The sequence below is a fragment of the Denticeps clupeoides genome, chromosome 12 (assembly GCF_900700375.1).
Source record: "Denticeps clupeoides chromosome 12, fDenClu1.1, whole genome shotgun sequence".
Lineage (NCBI taxonomy): Eukaryota > Metazoa > Chordata > Actinopteri > Clupeiformes > Denticipitidae > Denticeps > Denticeps clupeoides.
Window position 1 is genome coordinate 18,286,671 of NC_041718.1, and position 12,016 is coordinate 18,298,686.

At 45.0% G+C, this 12,016-nt stretch overlaps 1 protein-coding gene across 34 annotated transcripts in view; it reads right to left on the minus strand.

Annotated features, from left to right (window-relative positions):
- Positions 1-9,124, minus strand: part of cadpsa (Ca2+-dependent activator protein for secretion a) — an 88,491-nt gene extending 79,367 nt beyond the window's left edge. For all 34 annotated transcript variants that reach the window (XM_028998838.1, XM_028998834.1, XM_028998836.1 and 31 more), the window contains exons 1-2: positions 8,976-9,124; positions 8,528-8,895 (exon numbers count right to left, since the gene is read on the minus strand). In XM_028998838.1, coding sequence (XP_028854671.1) covers positions 8,528-8,869 — 342 coding nt within the window. In that variant the 5' untranslated portion in view covers positions 8,870-8,895; positions 8,976-9,124. The remainder of the gene's footprint in view (positions 1-8,527; positions 8,896-8,975) is intronic.
- Between the last annotated feature and the right edge of the window lie 2,892 nt (positions 9,125-12,016).

The following is a 12,016-nucleotide window of genomic DNA, read 5'->3' on the forward strand; positions in this document are numbered from 1 at the left end:
CACCGGGCAGTCATGGACTAAAATTCTGCAGCATGCGCAAGCCAGTATGTGTCCAGGCCTGTATGAAGCTTGCCAGAAACCATGTGGATGATCCAGAGTAGACATGGGAGAAGGTCATGTGGTCAGATGAGATTAAAATTGAACTTTTTGGCATGAACTCCATTCACCGTGTTTGGAGGAAGAAGAAAGATGAAAACAAGCTCAAGAACACCATCCCAACAATAAAGAATGGGACTGGAAAACATAATGCTTTGTTGGAGCTTTTCTGCCAATACAGGACAACTGCACTGTATGAAGGAGAGGATGGATGGGCCCATGTATTGTGAGCATGGAAATGACCTGGACCGCACATCAAGGGCAACTAAGTGGCTCTGTAAAAAGCATTTCAAGGTCCTGGAGTGACCTAGCCAGTCTCCAGACCTGAACCCAATAGAAAACCCATGGAGGAGTTGAGACTCCATGTTGCCCAGCGACTGTCTGTATGGAGGACTGGGCAAAAGTCACTGCTGCAGTGTCTGCAAACCTGGTCAAGAACTACAGGAAATGTCTGACCTTTGCAATTGTTTCTGTACCAAATATTAATTCTATTTTCCTATTGTATCTACTTCTATTATAAAGTTTTCAGTATTTTTTCCTTTAGATTCTTTTTCTTTTAGTCTTTCACAGTTAAGGTTATACCTATGATGAAAATGACATATATCACTCCCATATATGTAAATGTATTAATCATGTAGATGTATTTGTATGTAAAGTAAAAACCAGCATAACACACAATAAGATTAACTCTAGTCCTAAATCCAAGCCTGACACCGACCCAGAAACAGTGGTGACGTATGTCACTGCCACACTGCATATAGACAATTTTGTGATTTGTGGGAAAAAGCTCTATGATGCAGGAGTCAGCTTATTTCTCCTTCTTTGAATGCAAGCGCTGCCTTTTGTGTGGATTTTTCCTTTTATTCAGCTGAAAAATGCAGTGCAGCTTGCGGGTCTCACCTCTTCATATTCTTTGTGTGGAGCGATCAGAGAGGAAGAAGTTTCTACCAGAACAGACTCAACAGGTCACTGCTGTTGAATCCTTCCTGAAGTATTAAGAGATGCTGTACCCTGACCCCCATGCAGGCTTCAATGGTCATCAACCTTAAAAAAAAAAACGAGCTGTTTCACAGTTGATTTTTTCCCCCCATGGAAATAATCATTATTTTCAATATTCCCACTAGCCCTGATTCAAACTGTCAGCTCCTCACTCCTCCCTTCCCATCCCCCATCCTTAACTCCCTCATTCCCAGAGAGCATTCATCTCCTCCGCTCGTTAAATGCCCATCACTGCTTCATGAGGCATGTCTGCATGTACACACACAAGCAGACTGTGTGTGTGTGTGTCGGGGGACAGACCACAATAAATACCTGCTAATGGCTGTTTGCTCTCCCTCTCAATCTGAGCAGACTGGCTGCTGCTCCGAGAAGCTCTAAACTGCTCTGTGGAAGCAAAGAGCCCCGGCGCGAGCTCGCTAATCCACCCCTGGCCACCTCCCAGGCCACAGGAAAGGCGAGAGATAGAGGGAGGGAGACAACCAGCGGAAACCTCAGCTCCTCCATCTGAAATGCAAGACCACCCAGAGAACCCGGGATCCACCTTGCGCCTGCCTCTCCTCGGGGGTTGCCATGGCAACACAGCGTAAACGTCCATCCGCGCTGTCGATATCAGATTGTAGTAATTTATGGACAGACAAACACATGCTAGGATGTGACACAGCCACCAGCACATGTGTGTGTGTGTGTGTGCGTGTGTGTGGCAGCGGTTCTGTCTGTTGAAAGAACAGCGAGAAAACGTGTGTGATGCAAAATTTCATTTTTTTTTTCCCAGACTGGAAGAAAGGCAAGCGCCAAGGGGAGGGGAAGCGTGCGTACATATTCAGATATCTGGCTGAATTTAAGAAGATTGCTGAAGGCTTCTTTTCAGTGGGCTCGTGGACGCACACTGCAAACTGTCACCTGACCTCAGAGACTTTAAGCTCAGCCGCACAGACAGGACTCTTAAGGCAGACATATACTTGCTGTGAGCTACGTACGCGCATCCATTTCCAGCATTTCACAGCACTTACAGTACACAGTTGTGTTGTTAACGTTTGTGCTGATACACCGTACTGTGCGACACTGACCCCTTACCACCAGATGTCAGTGTCAAGGCTGCAAACCAAATATTTGCGGACTTGCTCAGTCAACAGGTCCTCAAGCGTGGACATAGATATAAACACTAAGTGTCGCACAATATATATATATACACACACACACACACACACACACACACTATATGCCTATCAACATGCGTCAATACCGCCGCCATATTTGGATGGGGTTCCAAGCTCATTCAACCACACTTCTCTGATGCAGGGCCACGTACGGCTGTAATAATGAAGGATCAAGGAATAACATTTCATACGTGAGATTTTATTCTATCATCATGAATAAATAACGTTATTCATGTTACAGACCAGAGCATCCGTACTCAGTTTTGACAGAAAACGTTGTAGTTCTTGACAAATCTGTACAAAATGCCTCTGTGTATGGACCTGCCCTGTCTATAGTTATTTTTTGCCAAATAAGGATGTTCATCCTTCATATTAAGTTTATTAATAAAGTAATAAAAAGGATAAAAGTGTAAAATGTAAATGTAAGAGAGGTAAATGTTACAGGGCTTATCATGAAGACTGCCAGGGTCTTTCATTGCTGACCTTTTTTTTGTATTTTCATTTGCATTGTTCTACATGTATAGGAGTGTAGGCTATCAAAAATACCTATTTGTAGATGACATTTTGAACATAAACAAGTAGAATTTTTGTGTTATTTTATTTTTGTAAAATGTGTTGAATGTGCAGATGCCAAGCAATGGCATGGAAAAAAAAAGAATGTCAAAATGTGACCAGGGGGACCAGCGCCACAGTACGACTCTGCCAGTCTTTTAATGACGAACAGATGCCGGGCCACCTGAAGCCATTCGGCAAAATGAAAAGGGTCCGGTGTCCCACGTTAAATTGAAATGTCACTTTTGCTTTGGCCCGTCTCATAGAAATGAAGCCCGCCAGGTCAGACAAAATCAAGAAACAGCGCATCACCCTCCACCCAAAGATGCTGATTCGGTTGTGAATGATGCGTGGCACGCACGTTCTTCATTCACAGACCCTGGTGCTGGACCTCAGCCACGAACTGCAAACATCGAGCTGAGTGTTTCTGTAACGTAGCTTTTAAATCCAATCATTTCTGGCAAAAAAAAAAAAAAAAACGTCCAAATAACGCACATTAAAGGGATGCAAGATCTTGCTCTTAAATGACCTGCCTGGAAAAATTAAAGAAGCAATCCCTAAATAAACAGATTGCACGTCCATGAGCATGGCTATACGCATCTATGGCCTTGCATTCATCATCTCAGCCCTGTGATCACCCAGAAGCCCGCGGGGCCACGCGAGATACCCAGGGAGAGAGACACACCATTAGAGAGCTCAGCGGCCGAGGTGCAAAGCTCTGCGCTCCTTTCATGTACCCGAGGGGGGCTTGTGCTTTGTGTTGTTTATTCGAGAACCATAAGCACTGCGTGGGAGTCGCCGGCCGACCAGGCATTACAGGCTCTGGTCTCGGAAGATACTGGTCCAGGGCTGATTTTTCTATTCCAGACGCCAGTCAACGAGCTACATGAAGGCATTCTGACCTTCTTGTCGAGCGAGGTCTTTTTGTTTTGGGCGCGTTCAGCCGCCGAACTGGGTCCATCCATCTGCTATTTTGCTGAATGGACCTGTCCCTAATTATCCAGCAGAGTCATAAAATTTATGAATACATACCGAATTAGCTCATATAAATGAGTACAAATGGTCTTTAACCTGGAACTAAGGTGGCGAGCTCAAGGGCTGCACAGTGCCGCGACATGAGTTCGAATCTGGGCATTATGTGTGTGGCATGCTGGTGCCCCGCCCCGGATGAGTCTCCGCCCCCACACCCAACGTGCGAGGACTGGCTCCAGAAGCCACGGCCCTGCTTCAGAGTAAGAGGTTATAAATGAGTGAGTGGCAATCTAAAAAACTCCTTGTGATAAATGGCGCCCTGGTCTGCTGGCATAAGTAGCGTTTGATTGCTGTTTTACTGCCTTAACTCTCATTTCACTGACATATTGTGAAGTATGGGACGATGTGAACATAATGCTTATTGCATGGGATGACTCACGATGAATCGATAATTGAGGCATTGATCATCGCAGTCGAATCGAATCGTGAGACCAGTAAAGGTACAGACCTCTAGTGGAGACATGGCATTTCATACACATACGGATATAAGAAGACGGGCAACAAATAGCAACCAATTAGACCCGTCTTAATTTTGTCTCCATGGCAGCATGCAACAAAACGGCTCCTGCCCGGTCCCAATAAGGACACCCTCGAAGGCACCAGGAACAGCCGCTTCCATTATTTCCTTCTCTCACAACTGACCTGGGGGCAGTTCCACAAAACAAGATTTTCCCATTAACTGGGATAATTTAGTCAGGGCTGCCCAACAGGAATGCTCTTTATCTGCTTTTGGTCAAACATGACTTCCAGCATGCTGTTTTGTGGAGCACCCGTTCCTTCCCCCTCCCCGCCATGAAGATGCTCCCATGGAGCAAATCTGTCAGAAGAAACATTCATGCGCCCTTTCTCTGCTCTCTGACAATTTCCCTCCTCTCACCCCTCCCAGATTCTTTGTCAAAGCCCCCCTCCTCCACCTCCGCTCCTACTGACACAAAGATTCGTACAGCCTGTTATGTAACTGAAGAGGGACACCAAATGGATGCATAATCCCAGATTATGGAATGCAGAGCACATGCTAGAGGAAGTGGGCATCTACAGGCTGCCGTTGTATTCCGCTCAGTGTGCAATCACACAGCCAGCCTTGCAAACTAAAAGAATGTTCCCTCAACGTTCCCTAAAGGTCCTGTCTGAACGTTACCTTACCATCCCAGGGACATTATTGCATGGAATGGTGCTTGATTGTACTGCAATATCTGTCTCAATAACGTCACTGTCTGTGGATAACGTTCTAATAAAAATCTCTGGTATATTTATTGTAGAAAGGTGTGTTTCATCTCAAATGCAGCTTCATTATGAAGGTTCTAACACTAACAGCTGGCAGCATGGCAAAGACATCTGAATAACAAGACAGACATATTAGTACGTCAGTTTTTACACGGCAGGTTGTAAAATGCTCCCGTGAAAATAAGAATTTATCGTTTGACATCTGTAATTCAGCTCATCTGACTGAGTATAATGCACGGTGCATTTCAAAAGAACACCCGAGGCATGCAGCGAGGCATTCCCCCTCAAAATGCAGCGATCCTTGGCACAGCCAGTTTGAACATGAACACACAATTAATATGGTATCTAATGGTAAATGGCCTTGGTTGAAATTGATTGGCCACAGGGATCAGCTCATGGTTCGTGTAGGCAAGACATTGCATTGTGTCCAACCCACCCAGAAGGAGCCTGGGTTCCCGTTCTGCAGTGAACAGAGCGTTCCCTTCCTACATGGGGTGCACAAGGCATGGGAACCCATCATAACCATTTTGTCTGAAAGCCTCTTAGCCGCCATCCAAGATCCCCTGCAAGATCTGGCCCCGTGTTGAGCTTTCTCAGAAATGCCATGCGCATTAAGAGTCTTAGATGACCGAGTAACCGTAAATGCCTTCCAGAGTTTCAAAACTCTTGAGGCTTCATTACGACGTTTGTTTTTTAGTTTTTTTAATTCTGTGAATACTCCCTAAAGCCTGCTGGCGTGTGGCCTCTGAGAGAAACTGGTAATAGTGGCGGCACCTCACTCACGCCCGCGGAGGTTTGGGTCGTGTCCCAGGGTTCAAAGCATCTCCTCTCAAGGCTGTACATGTGCAAATGGGGAGCTTGTTACGAAAATGCAAATCCCGACCCACTGAATGCAAAACACCTGAGCCGGCAGTAGCCACCAAGAAAATGTCTTATCAATAATATTGAGCACAATCAGCGCTCGTTCTTGTGACTGTCAGTGTGTCATGGTGTTCAGGTCAACATAGGCTGAGGCTATGGGCCTTACCTTTGACCTCGTTATTTGGTTGCTCCATTTATTTGGACATTACTTGTGCAGTGGCCATTACCTCTGAAATTGCCTGTGTGTGTGTGTACATGTGTGTGTGTTATTACTGTGACTCATTTAGATGATTCATCCAAAAAAAAATATGCATCACATATGTGAGATTCAGAGGTTTGAACGATGTGTGCGTGACACAATTGCATCCAGAGAAAGATTCAAATAACTCTGTGGAAGGCCAAAAAACAGGATCCAGGAGGCACTGTGTGTGTGAGTGTGTGTTCATACGTGTAAAAAAGAATGATCATTATTAATACTCTCCCCTAATTAGGACCGCTGTTCTCCGGGAGACGTGTGCTCGGCGTTGTGAGCTTCCCACTGGCTGGCAGGCTGCGCTGTAAAATGCCCGACATGGCCTTTTTCATCACGAAGAGCGTGCACCTTGTCAGCATGAATAATTTGCAGGCTGAATTAGCCTCTTTAGAATGAGGAACGGCAGCAGCTGCGCAGATGCCAGGTAGCTCGGGCAGAGCGCCACTACGTTCGCTTACTACGCGGGGAGAGGGCCGTGGCCAATCTCCATATCACAGTCGCTCACTTGAAAACACACCGCCAGCCCCCATTCATCACTAATATGCATCTACATGTGCTGCCTGGGATCTATTTTAACTGGAGATGTGATCAACCGAGCAACGGAGTGGCAGGATCAACAAGTGTTTTCAGGGCATTCAAAAGTATCCGAAGATCTGAGACCGGAGAAATAAAAGAAAAAAAAACAGCGGCAGGGATACAACAGGAACCAAATACTATAATTCATGTGAATTTACTTATTTGTCCAATTTAGTTCTTTAAAGAACAAAAAAACAGCTATCAAAGTTCGTTTTAAATACATTTATTGATTCTTAAAATAAATTAACGAATTTGCTGAATGGCCAGAGGCTTCGCATGAACATTAGCATAAACTGATTTGATTGGCTGGTGCTTGCTTTCTGCCACCAGCACTGTAATCCAGTTTAAAATTTTATAGCACGCTTTAGTCTTAAGAGTTAATCGAATACAAATGATGGAGGATGAGAACAGTGCAAAACTGGGGGAAAAAAGATTTTTCTTAATATGAAAATACATCAAAGCCAGCTAGAGTCACGGCCGAAATCGCCCCGTAAGTCTGTTACTGACGGGCTTCACGTCCTTCTGCCACCGTACAACACTCTCAGGGACGGACGGGCATCTGGTTTATTGCCTGCGGCTGAAGAACGGGGAGCCCACCCAAAGATGTTTGCCTCTGGGGCTGTAACGGAACAATGGGAGGGTAATGCGGCGGTTTTACAGCGGCGCTCCGCACACCTGTCGCCCATCTGTACATCTGGCCTGCCGCACAAAGCGCGTCAGACATGCTGTTCTTCCTTAACAACAGATAAGAGCTCCACCCCCGACACACACACAAAACACATATGAAAGAAGAAGAAAGAATGCTGACTGTGGGTTCTACAAGCTTTGTCTTTTGGAGAAAAAGAGGAGATTGGGGTGTAAGAAACATGAGCAGAGCGAATGCCTGCCAATACATGTGGTTTATTGTATTACAGCTTCTCACTCATCCATTACCATGCCACTCCTGCATGGGTAGGATCCCCATATTCTTTCCTGCCCTCTTTCATTTCACCCAGAAATCTGTAGCTGGCTGTGAAGATTGCCAGGGGTGTGCTCAGCGTCTGACCAACTGGCAGTATAAAGAAGTATTAAATGTTTTTGTCAGGCGTCAGAGAGTTCCTTTTATCCTGGGATACACAGGTGTCTGCCAGAGAGACTCCCAGCTCTCCCCAAGGCAGACCTCGACTTCACCCAAAGGTGCAATCGCAAAAAAACAAGTCAAATATCTCCATATCTCCATATCTTGGCTGTGATCTGGCAAATCGTTAACGTTTTATTAACATATGACAGTTGTGTTTTTAAGGATAATTCAACGTGGGTGAAATTCCACATTTGAGCCACATATTCGGAAAATGTGAGATGAAAATAGGCCAGAACAATATAGTGCATTGCTTTTTTTTTCACTGCACAGCATTATCCAGGATAAATATGGATTAAGCGCAAGACTGTTTATTTTTGTGGATCAATTTTGCAATACAACTGCGCATGCGCAAAAAAAAAAAAAAAAAACGAGCCAATTAACGAATTAAAGCAAGGGCTGCGCATGCTCAAGTCAGCGCCCCCTAGCGGCGTGGGCCCGGATGAAAAGTTCTCCTCACCTATTCAACGCATTTATTTAATTCCTCCTGTACATGGCGAGTTTAAAAGGCATCAGTAGATCAGTGGGGCTGAAATCAGTCCTTCCTTTATTCATCTTTGCGTCGTAAAGAAAGAATGCAACATTTCACTTTCGCGAAGCCGCTCGCTGCAACCAACTGTTGGTCGCGGCGCCGGAAATGGCAGCGTTGTCGCCGTTTACCTTCTGCTGTCGCCTCGCCATGTCGGTCGGCTGCTTGGCGTTGAACGGGTAGGCGATGCAGCGCATCACGAAGACGTAGAGCTGCAGCCTCTTCTTGCGCTCGTCCTCCGCCCGCCGCATCTTCTCCAGGTCCTCCTTCTCCTTCTCGGCGGCGGCCGCGGGACTCGGGCTGGAGGGGCGGACGCTGCCGCTCCGGCTGGGCTGCAGCCCGGCGGCGCCGTCGCCGGTCCGGCCGGGAGCGGCGCGCACCCCGCCGGCTTTGGGGGCCGCCGCCGCCGCCACTTTGCGCTCCTCTTCCACGATCTCCTCGGCTTCCTCCTCGCTGGACGACGGGTCCAACATCGCTGCTGGTGCTTTAACTTGGCAAACTAATAAAATAAAAAAAATTTAAAAATTAAAAAAACGGCGAAACAAAGAGAACGAAGTCGGAGAAGCTCCCGCCACTCACCCGGAGGGACTCTGGACAAAAACCGGGCGCGATTTCAGCCTCTCACGTCCCCGTCTTGTCCATCGATCTCCAGCGCTTCCTGCTGCTCTCCGTCAATTGAAAGCTGACGGCGGCCACTTCCTGGGATAAAGTGCCAGGAACTGAGCATGGTGCTGAATTGGAAGAGAGAAAAAAAAAAAAAAAAAACCGGGAGGGGAGGGCCGGGGGTCTTTGACGTGGTTTCCGAGAGAACCGGAGTGCTCCATCTACCTGACGTTCCAAACGCGCACACGGAGGCCGGATAAATCACAGAGCGCCTGATGTGGCTTATTTAAAAAAAAAAGACATTTATAACAATATGCATTTTAAATTTAGAAATTGCACTTTTTTCATCCTTCTTCGGTTACACGCACGTACAGTACAGGCCAGAAGTTTGGACACACCTCCGCATTTTCTTTATATTCAGGACCATTTACGTTGGTAGATTCTCACTGAAGGCATCAAAACTATAAATGAACACGTGGAGTTATGTACTTAAAAAAAATTGGTGAAATAACTGAAAACATGTTTTATATTCTAGTTTCGTTGATCTGATGCTTTGCACACTCTAGGTATTCTCTCGATGAGCTTCAAGAGGTTGTCACCTGAAATGCTTTTCCAACAGTCTTGAAGGAGTTCCCAGAGGTGTTTAGCACTTGTTGGCCCCTTTGCCTTCACTCTGCGGTCCAGCTCACCCTAAACCATCTGGATTGGGTTCAGGTCCGGTGACTGTGGAGGCCAGGTCTCCACTTTTTATTAAGTACATAACTCCACATGTTTTGATGCCTTCAGTGAGAATCTTCCAATGTAAATAAAGAAAACACCTTGAATGAGGAGGTGTGTCCAAACGTTTGGCCTGTACTGTATACATAGTATTTACACATAAGTACACATAACTGGACTAAATACAAAAAAAATCCCTGTCTACCATCAAAAGAGCCTTCAAAGGGCAGGAAAATGTTGTGATTTGACCACAGAAAAACAGACATTGGCCTGGCACCAGGATGCAATGTGGCACGGCTGGGACACTGGACCTCGGGTCCTGCAGTTCATGTGGCACGGCACTTTTCAGACGTGCACCCACCTTACCAAGTACAGCACTACATTAAAACTGCATTCCCCGTGGCAGCACCATGCGCCTCGCCCTGGCACGCTGAAAATTGCTTTAAGAATGGCTTGCAAAACACAACCATGAGTCAGGATCACATCACTGATAACTGATACTTACATAACATGTTACATACATAACATTTAAGAGCATCATGCAAACACAAATTTGCAAATGAATCTTTCTATAACGGGTCTGACTTCAGAGTTAGTCCTACCAAGCGTTTAAATGACAGCATTATAACTCTAGAGATCAGCACCACAGACAGCTCCAGCACCACAAAATTACAATTCCTATAGCAGAAACTTAATGGGGACTTACAGTATGGTGCAACTGATTAAAAACACAAACACTAATGATTAAAATGATTAAAAATTAAGGTGGCAATAATGTTTATGATGATATGTTCAGATGTGCTACAAGAACGGAGGGTTGGTCACTCCAGGCTCACTTAAATTAATTAATGATCTCCTACAAGCAAAAGTCTGCAGATTGTGATGCTGCTCAGTGAAAAACAAGATAACAGTGTCTTTTTCTCTTTTTCTACATTGTTTCACAAGAATAAAGTAATTATGCAATAAAGGCTTTAGGTAAGTCAACATTTGTTAAAAATGTGACATTTATATTATTATTACAAGTGATGAAAATCACTTGAAGCTTTTGCACAGTACCGTACATCATTACTGAAACCACAAATATCTATTTCCTTTAATGCATATGGTTCCATTAATGTCTAATTATTCTGTACTACGCAGGACATGCATGCACATCCATAATGAACTCCACGATGAATCTTTTATTTACAGTTGTGTTGTGTGACGTATCCAGGACGAAATTGAATTCGTCCCATAGATCCCAAAAGTGGAGTGGTGCATCTGATACAGAATCTGGCAGGTCCAGTCAGGATTATGGGGAGTCCCTCCACCGCTGAAGGTACGAGGAAGACACTCATCCAGACCCTTCTCTGTCTTGGCCCCAAGGTGGTAGAATGAACTTCCCCTCGAGGGCGGAACAGCAAGCACAGTTGCTGAGTATTTTCAAATGGCAGCTTAACGCCTTCCTCTTTAGAGAATACTTAGATTAACTTGTAAACTCTTGCTTATAATTGAATTACTGGAGGTAACATGAAAGGATGGTATAAGTTGCTCTGGACAAGTGCGACTTACAAATGCCATAAAAATGTAAATGTAATGAAGTTTTTGTTCACAGAATTGAAAACATATATTATAGATGGTATTTTAGTGGTATTTGTGATGCTTTTTTTTTTGTAATCCTTACCTATATTTGCATAGGATTTTTTTAAACGATTCTACATTATTTAACACAGGGTGGAATGAAACCTGTGGTCTGGAGAACAGGGTGGGAAAGCAGAGTTCCCAGTAACATTCATTCCAGACACACAGGCTTCTGTTTCACTGTCGCTTTAGTAACTTTTGACTAATTACCTTCTTTCACTTGCATTTCTGCTGCAGTGTCGGTTTCTTTTCCATGCCATGAGCAGCTTGCCCAACTTCCTCAACCCAAACAGTCACAAATGAAGATTCTCTACACGTTTGTGCCGACGTTACGCTCATTCAGTGTCAATTTAGTGAAATCCGGTTATATATATATATATATATAATTTGGTATAATTGTTGCATGTTTGTGTACGATTGTGTGGCTGGCACCACAGTAAATTTCTTTTCGATAAAAGAAACCAAAACTACCGAATCGGGAACAAACGAAACCCAACGGCCCTGGCCCCGCCCCCTTTTGTAGTTTGCGTATGACGTAGAGTGTCGTGCGTCTCTTTTGACTCAGCCCTTTGCCCTAATGTTGCCAGGTCCGCTTGTAATCAACTTTTTTTGGCAATTTCGACAGTAGTGTCGACAGACGGCGTTTTACCATTTCGGTCGTTCCAATGCCAAAAACGCAA